The sequence below is a fragment of the Oryctolagus cuniculus genome, chromosome 13 (assembly GCF_051225735.1).
Source record: "Oryctolagus cuniculus isolate XC-2025 breed Fujian yellow rabbit chromosome 13, ASM5122573v1, whole genome shotgun sequence".
Taxonomy (NCBI): Eukaryota; Metazoa; Chordata; class Mammalia; order Lagomorpha; family Leporidae; genus Oryctolagus; species Oryctolagus cuniculus.
In genome coordinates, this window is record NC_142879.1 from 43126091 (window position 1) to 43140643 (window position 14553).

The following is a 14553-nucleotide window of genomic DNA, read 5'->3' on the forward strand; positions in this document are numbered from 1 at the left end:
TTTGAATCCACAAACTGTTTCAGTATTTGGACAAGGCCATAAGCAAAGTAGAAGTTCTCTCCACCTTTTAGAGAAAAGTATATCCTTCTTTGATGACCACTTCTTCCCACTGGAGTTTCACCCACAGAGGTCCTTCATGTTGGACACTTTTTGCCACAGTGTCTTGGATTTCTATGCCTGAAATTCTCTTTTGGGCTTTTCAGCCAGACCAGAATGTCTTAAAGACTGATTCTTAGGTCAGAGTGCTACTTGCCATTCTATGAGTCTGCTGTATGGATTAATTCCCATGTTAGAATATTCAGGCCTTTTTAATTCTATGTATTATTATAAAACACTTAATCCTATTTATATGATAGCTTCAACACCTAACCCTATCTATATGATCACTTTAAAGCTTAATCCTATCTCTATGATCACTTAAACATTTAAAATGCTTTTTTACAACCCCTTTTATGGGGGATTTAGTATCCAAAGACAAGTTTTTAGACTATACCCTTAGAAGTAAGTCGTTTGGAATGTATGCATAACTATATAGCTTTACTGTTAGGGACTTCATACATTTCATAATTACAACTTTAAGAACATGGTGATTCTTCCCATCATGCCTACCCTTCCCCTGCCACTCTCATCCCTCTTCCTCCTCCCTCTTAATTTTTTTACTAAGGTCAATTTTCAACTAAATTCACACACATATGATTAACTCCATGTTAAGTAAAGAGTTCAACAAATAGTATGAAAGAGACAAAAAAACTATTCCTCAACACTCAAGATAAGGGCTGTTCAAAGACATTGCTTCTCAGAGTGTCAATTTCACTTCTATAGATTGCCTTTTAGGTGCTATTTTAGTTAACATAGGTCAGGGAGAACATATGGCATTTGTCCCTTTGGGACTGGCTTATTTCACTAAGTATGATGCTTTCCAGTTTCATTCATTTGTTGCAAATGACCAGATTTCTTTTTCAGTAGACAGGCATTGGGTTGATTCCATGTCGTAGCTATTGTGAATTGAGATGCAATAAACATGGGGGTACAGATAACTCTTTCATATGCTTTCATTTCCCTTGGGTAAATTTCCAGGGGAGAGATGGCTGGGTCATATGGTAGATCTATATGCAAATTTCTGAGGAATCTCCATACTGTCTTCTATAATGGCTTTACCAGTTTACATTGCCACCAACAGTGGATTAGAGTAACTTTTCCCCCACATGATTGCCAACATTTGTTGTTTGCTGATTTCTGTACAAAAGCCATTCTAACAGGGGTGAAGTGAAACCTCATTGTGGTTTTGATTTGCATTTCCCTGATGGCTAGTGATCTTGAGCATTCTTTCATGTGTCTGTCATTTGGATTTCTTCTTTTGAAAAATGTCTGTTTAATTCCTTTGCCCATTTCTTAACTGGGTTGCTTGTTTTGTTGTGATCTCTTTATATATTCTAGTTACTAATCCTTTATCAGTTGTATAGTTTGCAAATATTTTCTCCATTCTGTCGGTTGCCTCTTAACTTTACTGAGTGTTTCTTTGGCAGTACAGAAGCTTCTCAATTTGATATAATCTCATTTGTCAATTTTGGCTTTGATTGCCTGTGCCTCTGGGGTCTTTTCCAAAAACATTTGCCTGTGCCAGTGTCTTTCAGGGTTTCCCCAATGTTCTCAAATAATTTGATGGTATGGGGATGTAGACTTAGGTCTTTAATCCATGTTGATTGGATCTTTGTGTAAGGTGTAAGGTAGGGGTCCTGCTTCATACTTCTGCATGTGGAGATTCAGTTTTCCCAGCACCATTTGTTCAAGAGACTGTCCTTGATCCAGGAATTAATTTTAGCTCCTTTGTCAAAAATAAGTTGGTTGTAGATGATTGGGTTGCTTTCTGGTGTTTCTATTCTGTTCCACTAGTCTATCCATCTATTTTTGTACTAGTACCAGGTTGTTTTGATTATAACCATGCTGTAGTATGTCTTGAAATCTGGTATTGTGATACCTCCAGCTTTTTTTTGTTGTATAGATTGCTTTAGCTATTTGGTATTGCCTGTGTTTCCAGATGGATTTCAGCATCATTTTTCTATATCTGAGAAGAATATCTTTGGTATTTTTATTGGTATCACATTGAATCTGTAGATTGCTTTTGGCAGTATGGGCATCTGGATGATATTGATTCTTCCAATCCATGAACATGGACTATTTTTCCATTTTTTTTGTATTTTCTTCTAGTTCCTTTTTTCAATGTTTTGTAATTCTCATCATAGAGATCTTTGACATCCTAGGTTAAATTTATTCCAAGGTATTTGATTTTTTTTGTAGCTATTGTGAATGGGACTGATCTTAGACGTTCTTTCTCAGTTGTGGCATTATCTGTGTATACAAAGGCTGTTGATTTTTTTGTGTAGATTTTATATCCTGCTACTTTACTAAACTCTTCCATGAGTTCTAATAGTCTCCTACTGAAGTCTTTTGTATCCCCTATTTATATAATCATGTCATCTGCAAATAGGGAGAGTTTGACTTCTCCCTTCCCAATTTGTATCCTTTTGATTTATATTTCTTGCCTAATGGCTCTGGCTAAAACTTTCAGTACTATATTTAACAGCAATGGTGAGAGTGGGCATCCTTGTCTGGTTCTGGATCTCAGTGGGAATGCTTCCAACTTTTCCCCATTCAGTAGGATGCTGGCTATAGGTTTGTCATAAATTGCCTTGATTTTGTTGAGGAATGTTCCTTCTATACCCAATTTGCCTAGAGTTTTCATCATGAAAGGGTGTATTTTATCAAATGCTTTCTCTGCATCTGAGATAATTATATGTTTTTGTTCTTCAATTTGTTAATGTGATGTATCACATTGACTGATTTGCGAATATTGAACCATTCCTTCATACCAGGGATAAACCCCACTTGGTCTGGGTAAATGATCTTTCTGGTGTGTTGTTGGATTCGATTGGTTAGTATTTTGTAGAGGATTTTTGCTTCTATGTTCATCAGGGAAATTGGTCTGTAGTTCTCTTTTTCTGTTGCATCTTTTTCAGGTTTAGGAATTAAGGTGATGCTGGCTTCATAGAATTTGGGAGGATTCCCTCCCTTTCAATTGTTTTGAATAGCTTCATAAGAAATGTAGTTAATTCTTTAAATGTTTGGTAGAATTCAGCAGTGCAGTGAAGTCATTCAGTCCTGGGCTTCATCTCACCTGTCTTAAACATTTCAGGACTTAGCCTGAAATCCTGAATATCAGTTGTCAACAATGTCAACACAGGAGAGACAAAGGAGGAAAGCTCCAAAGTGAGGCCATTTTATTTGGCAATTATAGGGCCTAGAAAGCCATGCAAAAGATATTGGGCTTTTTCTTTTTTCTTTCTTTCTTTTTTTTTTTTTTTTTTTTTTTTTTTGACAGTCAGAGTGGACAGTGAGAGAGACAGAGAAAAAGGTCTTCCTTTTGCCATTGGTTCACCCTCCAATGGCCGCCGCACCGCGCTGATCCGAAGGCAGGAGCCAGGTGTTTCTCCTGGTCTCCCATGGGGTGCAGGGCCCAAGCACTTGGGCCATCCTCCACTGCACTCCCGGGCCACAGCAGAGAGCTGGCCTGGAAGAGGGGCAACCAGGTCAGAATCTGGTGCCCCAGCCGGGACTAGAACCCGGTGTGCCGGCGCCACAAGGCGGAGGATTAGCCTATTGAGCCGTGGCGCCGGCTGGGCTTTAACATATGGAAAACAATTGTAGTTATTATTTTTTAAGATTTGTTTACTTAGGCCAGCGCCGCGGCTCAGTAGGCTAATCTTCCGCCTTGCGGTGCTGGCACACCGGGTTCTAGTCCCGGTTGGGGCGCCGGATTCTGTCCCAGTTGCCCCTCTTCCAGCCCAGCTCTCTGCTGTGGCCAGGGAGTGCAGTGGAGGATGGCCCAAGTGCTTGGGCCCTGCACCCCATGGGAGACCAGGAGAAGTACCTGGCTCCTGCCTTCGGATAGGTGCGGTGTGCCGGCTGCAGCACACTGGCCGCGGCGGCCATTGGAGGGTAAACCAATGGCAAAAGGAAGACCTTTCTCTTTGTCTCTCTCTCTCTCTCACTGTCCACTCTGCCTGTCAAAAAAAAAAAAAAAAGATTTGTTTATTTATTTGAAAGAGTTATGTAGAGAAGGGAGAGAGAGAGAGTGATTTTCTATCCACTGGTTCACTCCTCAAGTGGCCACAATGGCAATGTCTGCGCCTTCTGAGCCTAAGAGCCAGGAGCTTCACCAAGTCTACCATGTGGGTGGCAGGAGCCCAAACACTTGGCCATCCTCCACTGCTTTTCCCAGGCCATTAGCAGGGAGCTGGATCAGAAATGGAGCAGCTAGAACACAAATCTGCACCCCTGTGGAATGCCAACTTCACAAGCAGCAGCTTTACCTGCTATGCCACAGTGCTGGCCCCAGAAAAGGTGTTTTATTCACCATATGTTTAATATCTAGCATGGGATGGTATGTGTTGACTCTGTGCTTAATACATAGTAGTGGCTTAATAAATAAATGTTGAATAAAGAAATAAATATACATTGGTTAAAAATTACCCATTTCACTTACCCATGTGCTTTCCACCTCTGTTTCTGGAAAATACTATGACTGTTGCTTAATTTAATTGAGGACCACACTGAATGTGACAGAATCCTACTGTCAATTTCGTAGTCACAGTCTGCACTTCACAGTATTATAGTTCAATGAGGAACATGAAAGTAATTCTACAGATCAATTACTAAGTTTCCAATATTTCCAAAATCCTTCTTCTGATAGGAGTGGTTGGAAAGGTGGATTAGGGTATGAGGGTAAATAAGGCTTAAGAGAGGTAAGAGGCCCCTGCTTGTGGAGAGAATATCAGTGATTCTCTGAAAACCTAATGGGCGTAATACCAAGGAAAATTAAAATTACTGTTCTATGACTGTGAATGTTTCACAAATTTATTCACCAAGAGCTCAAGACTTTACTGCTGGTAACATTAAGCAGGACTCTAGAACCATTCTCAAGAGTCTCTCAATGCTATTTATAACCCAAACTATGATTAAAACAGAGGGAATTTGGAAAAAGACTCACTAAAGTTCCCACCACATTTTCTTTACCAGTTGCTTGGACACACACGCCATTAGTCGTACATCCTATTAGTAACACTGCTTCCTTCCTGCAGATTCACTGACACTGAAACAATACACCACAGAAAAGGACTTACATGAAAGACAGCTGGAGCTGGTTGCCAGGGGAACTGACAATGTTCCAGACACATTCCACATTAGGGGGATAAACGTCTGGGTAGCCAGGGCTGTCGAACCCGCCTTCAGCCATGTAGAAGGTTCCTCCGCAAGCTGGGAGAGAGAAGTAAAATGAATGTGAGAGCAAAGATCAAATGCAAGACACCACAAGATAAAGAAGCAAGAACATTGGGGCCATTATCAGAATCAAATAATATAGCATTTACATTTCACATTTCAAAAAAAAAAAAAAAACCTTCCATGTCATATATGGAAAGAGAAAGATTCTGCAAAGTGAAAGCCCGGAGCCCTGCAGTGCAGTGGCTCAGAAGGAATCTTTGCACTGTCTTTTCTCCCTGTGAATTCTAACTTTGAGAAATGAAAGGGATGTTTTTATCTTACAGACACTCAGTTTTTTCACCAGGATTATCTTCAATGCTGGCCTGGAAGAGAAAGTCATATTGGTATTCTGGCTTTTCCTACTCAGGAAAAAGCTGAACACACACCAATCTTCTCTATGTTCAATGGCTCTTTACTACTCATGGACAGCAGCACTCTTCTGGTGAAAAAACCTAGGGCCCCCTATCCCCACCTCCCCATGCGCTGTGTCCATCATGCCAACCCGTGAACACCCAGACCTGCCTCAGCCTGGCAGCGAGGCCTGGGAGATGGGCAAGCAGCAAGCGTGGCTGTCCATTCCTAAGAGAAGCCCTAAGGCACTGTGTCGGAGGCTGTCCTAACAGGCATGTCACATAGGTAGACATCCAGATGCTGACAACCAATATATCTGAGATCACAGACACCCAGATTTTCAACCAATTCTCTACTCTTACTGTAGTTCTCTACTGTTAGAATTTAGAACCTGTTAACTGCAGGGAGAAGGTCAGGTTAGGCACAAAGGTGATCTCAGGAAACTAGATCCCAACGTTGAAGGTAAGAATCCCAAATAATACATCAAGGTGCCTCCTGTTAGCCTAGAAGAATCACTTGCTAAAGTTTCTGACCTGATGATGATGCCATATATGTAGCATGGAAGCCATTGTAAGTCCTTCCAGAATCAGAAATGAACCTCAGCATCAGGGCACTGCCGAAGGATGTGATGGGATGGGGCATGGAGGTGCCGCAGTAACGGCCTGTGTAATGAAGATATTGACAAGGAGAGGGATCAGTGACATGGCAGAGGCTGTTGCTCCATTCAACACATCTTTAACAGAACTGCAGGAGAGGAAAGCAAACAAAGGAAATTCCTGAGGCAAGTACAATTTAGGTAAGGGGTAGGGTTTGAGACAATACCTGTGAATTTAAAATAAATAATAAATGTGAAGTCTTCAAAAAGCTAATGGAAAATGCATGGGTTTTGAATTCTTTATGCCAAAATAAATTTATCTTTTAATTCCATTTCTCCTCAAACTTTTTTGAAATACCCTCCTATAAGCACAGGAGAGACCATTTATATTTGAGACAAAGAAAAAAAGGCCAGAGGACAGACTTACATGACTTGACTCCAAATATAATTCAAAAAAACTCTCCAGCAAGGTAAAAACCAGCATAAACAAATGCACTAATGCTTAGGTGCATTACAAGTCTATCGTGACAGAGAAAAGTGTAAATGCCAGAGCCAGAATCCCAGGCTTCAACTCTTGGTTGTGCTATTTACCAGCCTTGTGACCTGAGGCGAGTTACTTGAGCACGCTATGCTTCAGCTGCCCCACTCAGCAAAAGGGGGTATAGGAAAGAATAAAATCTGTGTCAAAAGTATGTAAGGATTTTTTTTTTTTTTTTTTTTTTTTTTTTTTTTTTTTGGTGACAGACAGAGTGGCAGTGAGAGAGAGAGACAGAGAGAAAGGTCTTCCTTTTTGCCATTGGTTCACCCTCCAATGGCTGCCGCAGCCTGTGCGCTGCGGCCAGCGCACCACGCTGAACCGATGGCAGGAGCCAGGTACTTGTCCTGGTCTCCCATGGGGTGCAGGGCCCAAGCACTTGGGCCATCCTCCACTGCACTCCCTGGCCACAGCAGAGAGCTGGCCTGGAAGAGGGGCAACTGGGACAGAATCCGGCGCCCCGACCGGGACTAGAACCCGGTGTGCCGGCGCCACAAGGTGGAGGATTAGCCTAGTGAGCCACGGCGCCGGCCAGTATGTGAGGATTAATTGAGTACCATTTATAAGGTACTTAGAATAGTACTCAGGACAAGGTAGTACTACATAGTGTTAAGTAATATCCCTTCGCAGTAGGTTAATCTTCTGTGTTACCAGCATCCCATATGGGCACTGGTTCTAGTCCAGGCAGCTCCTTTTCCAGCTCTCTGCTATGGCCTGGGAAAGCAGCAGAAGATGGCTCAAGTCCTTGGGCCCCTGTACCGGCATGGGAGACTGGGAGGAAGATACTGGCTCCTGGCTTCGGATCAGCACAGCTCCAGCTGTTGCAGCCATTTTGGGAGTGAACCAACGGAAGGAAGACCTTTCTCTCTGTCTCTTCTTTTCACTGTCTGTAACTCTACTTTTCAAATAAATAAATAAATTCTTTTTTTTTTTTAAGTAATATCCCTTAATCCTTGGTCAAATGCTTATTGGCAAAGAATTCAGACAACATGAGAGTGTACAAAGTACATACATTAATTATTCAATGTTATCTCAGGCACTGCTCGGGAATAAAGCAATAAGCAAAAAAAAAAAAAAAGGCTCTTCTCTTCTCTGATGGAGCTTGTCTTGTAGTGCAGGATGAGAAGCTTATAGGACAAAACTCAATGTAGTGAGTCACGGAGAAAGTTTAAAATATCTGACATTATTTTGCTTGAGAAGATTTCAGAAACTATGTAGCAACACTCTAGTTTTTTTTAAAGATTTATTTTCTTTACCTGAAAGGTAGAGTGATAGAAAGAGAGGCATCTTCCATCCACTGTTTCACTCCCCAAATGGCTGTAATGTCTGTGGTTAGGCAGGCCAAAACCAGCAGCCAGGAATTCCAACTGTGTCTCCTACATAGGTGGCAGGGACCTAATTATTTAGGCCATCATCTGCTGCTTTAACAGGTGCATTAGCAGGGAGTTGGATCAGAAGCAAAACAGCAGGGACATGAACTGATGCCCATATTGATTCCAGCATATAGGTGGTGACTCAACCCGCTGTGCCACAATGCTGTTCCCCTAGCACTCTTTAATTGTATTAATATAAATAACAGGTAAAATGGGGACCAGCATTGTGGAGTAACTGGTTAAGCTAGTGCCTGCAATAATGGCATTCCATATGGGTGGCACTCTTTAATTGTATTAATATAAATAACAGGTAAAATGGGGACCAGCATTGTGGAGTAACTGGTTAAGCTAGTGCCTGCAATAATTGCATTCCATATGGGTGCCAGTTCGAATTCTGGCTGTTCTGCTTTGGATCAAGCTCTCTGCTAATGTGCCTAGAATAGTTATGGAGGATGGCCCCAATCCTTGGGTGCCTGCACCCATGTGGGAGATCCAGATGAAGCTTCTGGTGCCTGGCTCTCTCCTGGCCCAGTCCCAGCCATTGTGGCCATTTGGGGAGTCAGAACCAGTGGATGGAAGATTCTCTCTGTCTGTCTGTCTCTGTCTCTCTGTCTCTCTCTCTCTCTGTCTCTCTCTCTTGCTCTGTGTGTGTGTGTGTCATGCTGTTTCTATAACTGCCTTTCAAATAAATAAAATAAATCTTTAAAAAAACAGGTAAAATGATCAATTCTTAATTTATTTAATTCAATTAATACTTTTTGCTTCTATGAATGACAAAGTCCAGAAGAAACATGCTCAATTGGAATATAAGAACTGTGAAAATGCTACCTAATGCAAGAATGGACTGTATTGCACTACTATCAAAGGCAATTGCAACTTTAACATTTTTAAAAAACATACTCAAGCTACTCATGTCCTTGAATTTTTGAATCTTCACATTAAATCCTGCTCTCTTACCCTCTAATTATCCTTACTGGCTTATGATGTACTAGATAGTTACTGAAAATATTTTAACATTAAATGGCAGCATATAAATATGTAGATATACAAGCAAAACACAGCTAAGGCGACACATACAGTGCGTGAGCAGCACAGTACCTCGGAGGGGCGCGTCATGGGAGTTGCCATCCAAAATTTCTACAAAGTCACGTGAACATGTTGCACTGTTTTCAATTTCAAAGTGGCTGAAGGACAGGGTAATATGATTGACTGTAAGGATAAAAAGAGGAGACTATTTAATAAAGTACCAGCAGACAAAATACACAGGGAGAGAAACTTGACCTACAATAATCAGACTCCAATGAGAGTTCTCCAGCAGGAAAGTAAGGAACTTGGTAGATTTGCACAGGGGTTAAGTGGAGAAAGAGAGGGGGAGAATCCAAGATCTGTGCTCAAGGTTTCTTTTGAAAATAACAGAACAGATAGTTTGCAACTGCTTGTAGACTTTGCAATGCTGATGGCAGTGAGTAACAGGACTCTTGAAGAAACTCCTTCAGACTACTATGAGGAATATTTTACTGGAAAAAAAAGTCTTTCTGCTGTTTTACGTCACCCATGGCTGTGTTCCTCTCATAAGCATTTCTTTCAATACAACAGCATCCTTCAGCTGTGGTTCTTTACCTGTGCTAGTAAATCCGACATTTTTCCCCCTTGGCGCACACATCCTAATACACTCAGTTTCAAAACTAGAGCTAGTGCCCTCGGGATTCAGAGTCCTTTATCAAAAAAGCTTTGAATTACTTGCAGAACAGCAAGTGCCTGGGTACATTTTCCCTTTGTTGTTCTTCCAGGGTCCCTAATCTTCAGAATAGGATCTTTTCCTGTTGCTGTTCTTGAACCAGAGAAATCTCTCATCTGACTACTTTACAACTCATTAGAAAATAATCCTTAGGCACTAAACTGTTGATCTCAAGGCAGGGGCTTTTGTATATCTGGCTCAGTTTCTGGATGGCTGACCACTTTCTTTGGGCCTCCACTCTCTTGATTGGCTAAGGATTACATCACCAGTCCCCACATCCTATGCAAGTCAATAAAGATAACATCCATGTGTTAACTCTTAACGTCACTAGGGAAAGTGTTAGATAACATTTAAGCCAAACACTTCATTGTGTAGACTGTTTTGTAATGGGACCTGATGAGTTTAAGTGATTTGCCTATTTTCACACAGGTCATTAGGTACAGAACTAAGTTGAGAATGTAATGCCTTTCCCACATTATGCCTGAAATAATAAGTTTCCTCTAAAAACCTCAAAGGAGGGCAGGGCTCATCTGAAAGAGGATTCTTAATGGCCTGGAATCACTCCCTTTGTAGCCATTCTGTTGTGTCCTTAGGAGTCATCAGCTCTGTGTTTTCTCTGTGAAATGTGGATAGTAACCTTTATTACCAGTCTGCGATCAGGTCAGAAAACAAGATTTCAGGGGCCGGAATTGTGGCACAGAGTGTTTAGCTGCCACCTGCAATGCAGGCATCCTGTTTGGGCACAGGTAGCAGTTCCAGCTTCTCCACTTCCGATACAGCTCCCTGCTAACGTGCCTGGGAAAGTAGCACAAGCTGGCTCAAGCCTATATGGGATACCCAGATGGAGTTTTAGGCTCCTGGCTTTGGTCTGTCCCAGTATTGGCTATTGTGGTCACTTGGGGAGTAAACCAGCAGATGGAAGATCTCTTTCTCTTTCTCTCTCTATCTCTGTGTCTCTAATTCTGCCTTTCAAATAAATAAATCTTTAAAAAAAAAGAAGAAAAAACAAGATTCTAGGATTCCAAAACACAAATAAAGTGCTTGTTAAATATTTCCTCCAGGCCTCTGCTGGGATTTTTGAAATACATGGACTGCAGGAGAGACCAAGTTTTGTAATTCAATTCCACTTTGAGGATCAACAGGCTTATGGCATTGAGTTCTTAGGCTATGAGATAATTCTCTAACTTAGGTTCTTCTTATTCATTTATTGGTTCAGCAACTGTCTTGGTCATCTGTTAGATTTAAGACTTACATGTCAAAACTAGTAACTATTCTTGCTTACTTTCAATGTCTCATGCCTATCCATATAGCAAGGTTATATAGGTTTGTGAGGTTGGGATATTTTTTTCCTTTTGTAGGCCTTGAATTTAATTTTTTAAAAATTAATATGAAACAGTAAAAATTATTTCCTCATCCAATTAGGAAACATTATTTTCACACACATCAGGAATTGGGACTTCCAAAAAGAGAAGAGGAAGGCCACCAGTTGTTACCACTGAGGAGACAAGAGCATGACTCCTACACTGACTCTCCCACAGACACCATCCGTCCTGGATCCCTTTTCTTTTTTCTTTTTGTTACTTACATGGAGGTTGAGCTTGAATTATCCAAGTGCAATTCTGATTGTTTGGATACTTGGCAGGAAACAATGGAGAGGAAATGGTATCAAAAGACTCGGTAAGGATGTAGCCTCCACAGACTGGGGATGCAAAGACACATGTATGTCAAATACTTTTCATTTCTAATGATTGTAGAAAACAATTATTTGATGAATGAAAAAATAAATTACTTTTCCTTTTTTTCTGAAATGCATGCCAAGGAAGTTCCCTGACAAGGAAGTACACATAAACCATGGAAAAAAGGCAACACACTTTCTACTGATAACAATATTCTTCAATTACAAGAAGTAAGGAATGGCATAGAACAACAAATAAAAAACTAAGAATTGCCTGAATCATTCAAACAAAACTCTGGAAATGATTCACAGACTGTGATCACTAATAAATGTTAGGTATAGGGATAATCTGCTGATCAATGAACCATTTTTTTTCAGGAGAATAAATACAAAATTGAACGAGATTTCAAAGGATGTCTGCATATAATCAAAGATGTGAAATCTATGACAGTCTAGAAGACAGCAAGTCCCTAGAGGTGTGAGAAGGGCTGTCCTGTAGGAGGCAGTAGCTGAATGAGGCCCTGGAGATTGAGGAAGTGTGGCCCAGGGTGTTGGCAGTCTCAGCGAAGACGCAGAGGATGGTGAGGGCAATGTCTATAGACAGACATGCCTGGACCATGCAGGACTGGAGGGTGTTGGAGGTGACAATGGAAAGAGATCAAGGCAGGTTCTGGGACCCTTTGATAACATCTGAAGGGGTTTGGGTTGGCTGTGTGGAGAAACATTGGAGCCCTCAACGGCCTGCTCAGAGTGAGGTGGTTTGTAATATGACCTTGGAGGAAGATGGGGAAAGTGGAGTGAGTTTCAGGAAGCTGTTATCACAGTCCAGATAAGAGTTTGTGGTGGCTTTTCGCTGTGAAGCAAAAGTTAAGGGAATGAGTAAATGTCAGAAATACATTAGGAAACTTTATTCTTTGAAATCACTAATAGTGACTGTTGATATACAACCTATCTTGCTCCAAAGTCTACAGTGCATCTTTAGAAGAAGGTGTCCCCATCCAGAGCTTTTTACTACAGAATACAAGCAAGTCACTTAAAGAGAGGTAATGACTAAACAGATCAAATTTACTTAAAGAGAATTATTTGAACAAAAATTATAACCATTCTCAAGTCAATGACTCCTCCAGCTGTGTGTTCTTTCCATCTCTGATCACAGGATAAAGGGTTAATCTCCGAGAAGAACCAGGTGGAAAAGTCTTGGAGGAGAAATTGAGAAGTGGTGACTTAAGACCAAAAACACTGAAAGACAACACTGACTCCCCAGTGTCAGGGACAATGGCAGGATTCAGTAAGGGGGAGGGGACCAGAGCTTCTTGAGGTTACCCTCTGACTATCGTAAGCAAGTCTTGAAATTCAGAGTGGTGTGTTTCCCTCTAGGGCAATGCATTGGATAGATACTAGATAAACGATAAAACATTTTTACAAGGATAAAGTTGAAAGTTTCGATAGCTGGTAATGATTATGACAGTTCCCTTGTTCTATTTAATTATTGTGTGTGTGAAGCAAAAAGTTATGATGAGTTTCTGAGAATCAGTCTCATGGTTAGCACCAAGAATATTTCTCCAGTGCTTGGGGAGACCCACAGGGTACTTGCCTTGCCTGAACTGAGCTCGGAAGCCTCTACTCTGTCTAGAAAGGTGAGACTGAAACCTCACAAAAAGGTTGTTTCCTGTAGAGATGATGGGATTAGTCAGCGGCTGTCTTCCACATGCATTGGCAAGGCGGGTGGTTACGGAGTTTGCGACATCATATGCCTATGAAGAAACAAGACAGGAAAATTGGTTCAGAACTTCAGATTTGCATCTAGAAGGCCCTTACACCATAATATATTTTTAACTGAATTAGACACTGTCTCTGCTCAGTGCTGTGCTGGGACTTAGCTAACCTTCCCTGTGTGTGAAAAGAGTAGAATGTATATTACATGTACTGGAAATCTCTGTACTGGTCTGTGAAACTGAAGCTACTCTCCTGCCTGGAGCTCTGTGTCTAGTGTGAATTTTTGAATACTCCTATGTGTAAATCTGGGAGGAATGAGCTCTTTTTCCTTGGATTATTAGAACGGCTGCCACTCACAGAGTTGCCTACTATGTGCCAGGAGCTGGACTGAGCCCTTCATATGCATGGTCCAATTTTATTTTCCAGTCCTCTCACCACTTGTCTGAACATGACAACAGATGCACAGAAAACGCATAATATGGGCTGTGGGGAGCAGGGCCCATCTCCCATAACATGACAGGGCCCGTCGCCCGGGAGACAAATAAGTACTAAGACTGTGGACAAATAAATACTGAGGACAAATACTGAAATTACTGAGACTAGACTAAACTATTGGAACTGCTAAGACTAACTCTATGCATCTGATCTCCCACCATATGGCGCTGAGAGGGAGTAAACAACTTCCACACAGCTGCCTCACCAATTCCACTAACAAGCTGCAGGAGCTGATCCTGCCCCTGATTGGAGGAGAGCACCGTGCTCAGCGTGTGGGGAGAGAACGTCAGCAGAGTTGGGATTGGTGGAAGAGGACTATAAAGGAGCAGAGAGACAACATGCAGGAGGAACATCTGAGGAACCCCTGAGAGAGCTGGCCAGCGGTGTGCCACCCCTCCACGGAAGGGGGGGGGGCGGCAGCAAATCCGTTGCCGCTACTCTGCGAGCCTGAGGAGCGAGCGACAATGGGCAGGTCACACAATTCTTAAGAGGGAGCAAGGAAACAGGTCATATTGAATCAGACAATTAGATTCTACAGTTTAGGATTAAAACTCTTTCATTTTGTTCGGTGCAAGCTATGAATTGAGCAGGATGCATGCGTCAACTTGCCAACCACTAGAGTGGGAATGAAAGCATGAAGTTAAAATATGGCTATTTCAGGGCAGGCACTGTGGCTCAGTGGGTTAAAGCCCTGGCCTGCAGCACCAGCATATGGGCTCCGGTTCAAGTTTTGGCTGCTGCACTTCCAATTCAGCT

General features: G+C 41.7%; 1 protein-coding gene across 1 annotated transcript in view; it reads right to left on the reverse strand.

Moving 5' to 3' along the window:
* Window positions 1-14553, reverse strand: part of CUBN (cubilin) — a 283377-nt gene that overhangs the window by 113703 nt on the left and 155121 nt on the right. Inside the window, exons 32-36 of the mRNA XM_051820614.3 lie at window positions 13181-13340; window positions 11497-11610; window positions 9272-9382; window positions 6204-6332; window positions 5181-5313 (exon numbers count right to left, since the gene is read on the reverse strand). Of these exons, the coding sequence (XP_051676574.3) occupies window positions 5181-5313; window positions 6204-6332; window positions 9272-9382; window positions 11497-11610; window positions 13181-13340 (647 nt within the window). The remainder of the gene's footprint in view (window positions 1-5180; window positions 5314-6203; window positions 6333-9271; window positions 9383-11496; window positions 11611-13180; window positions 13341-14553) is intronic.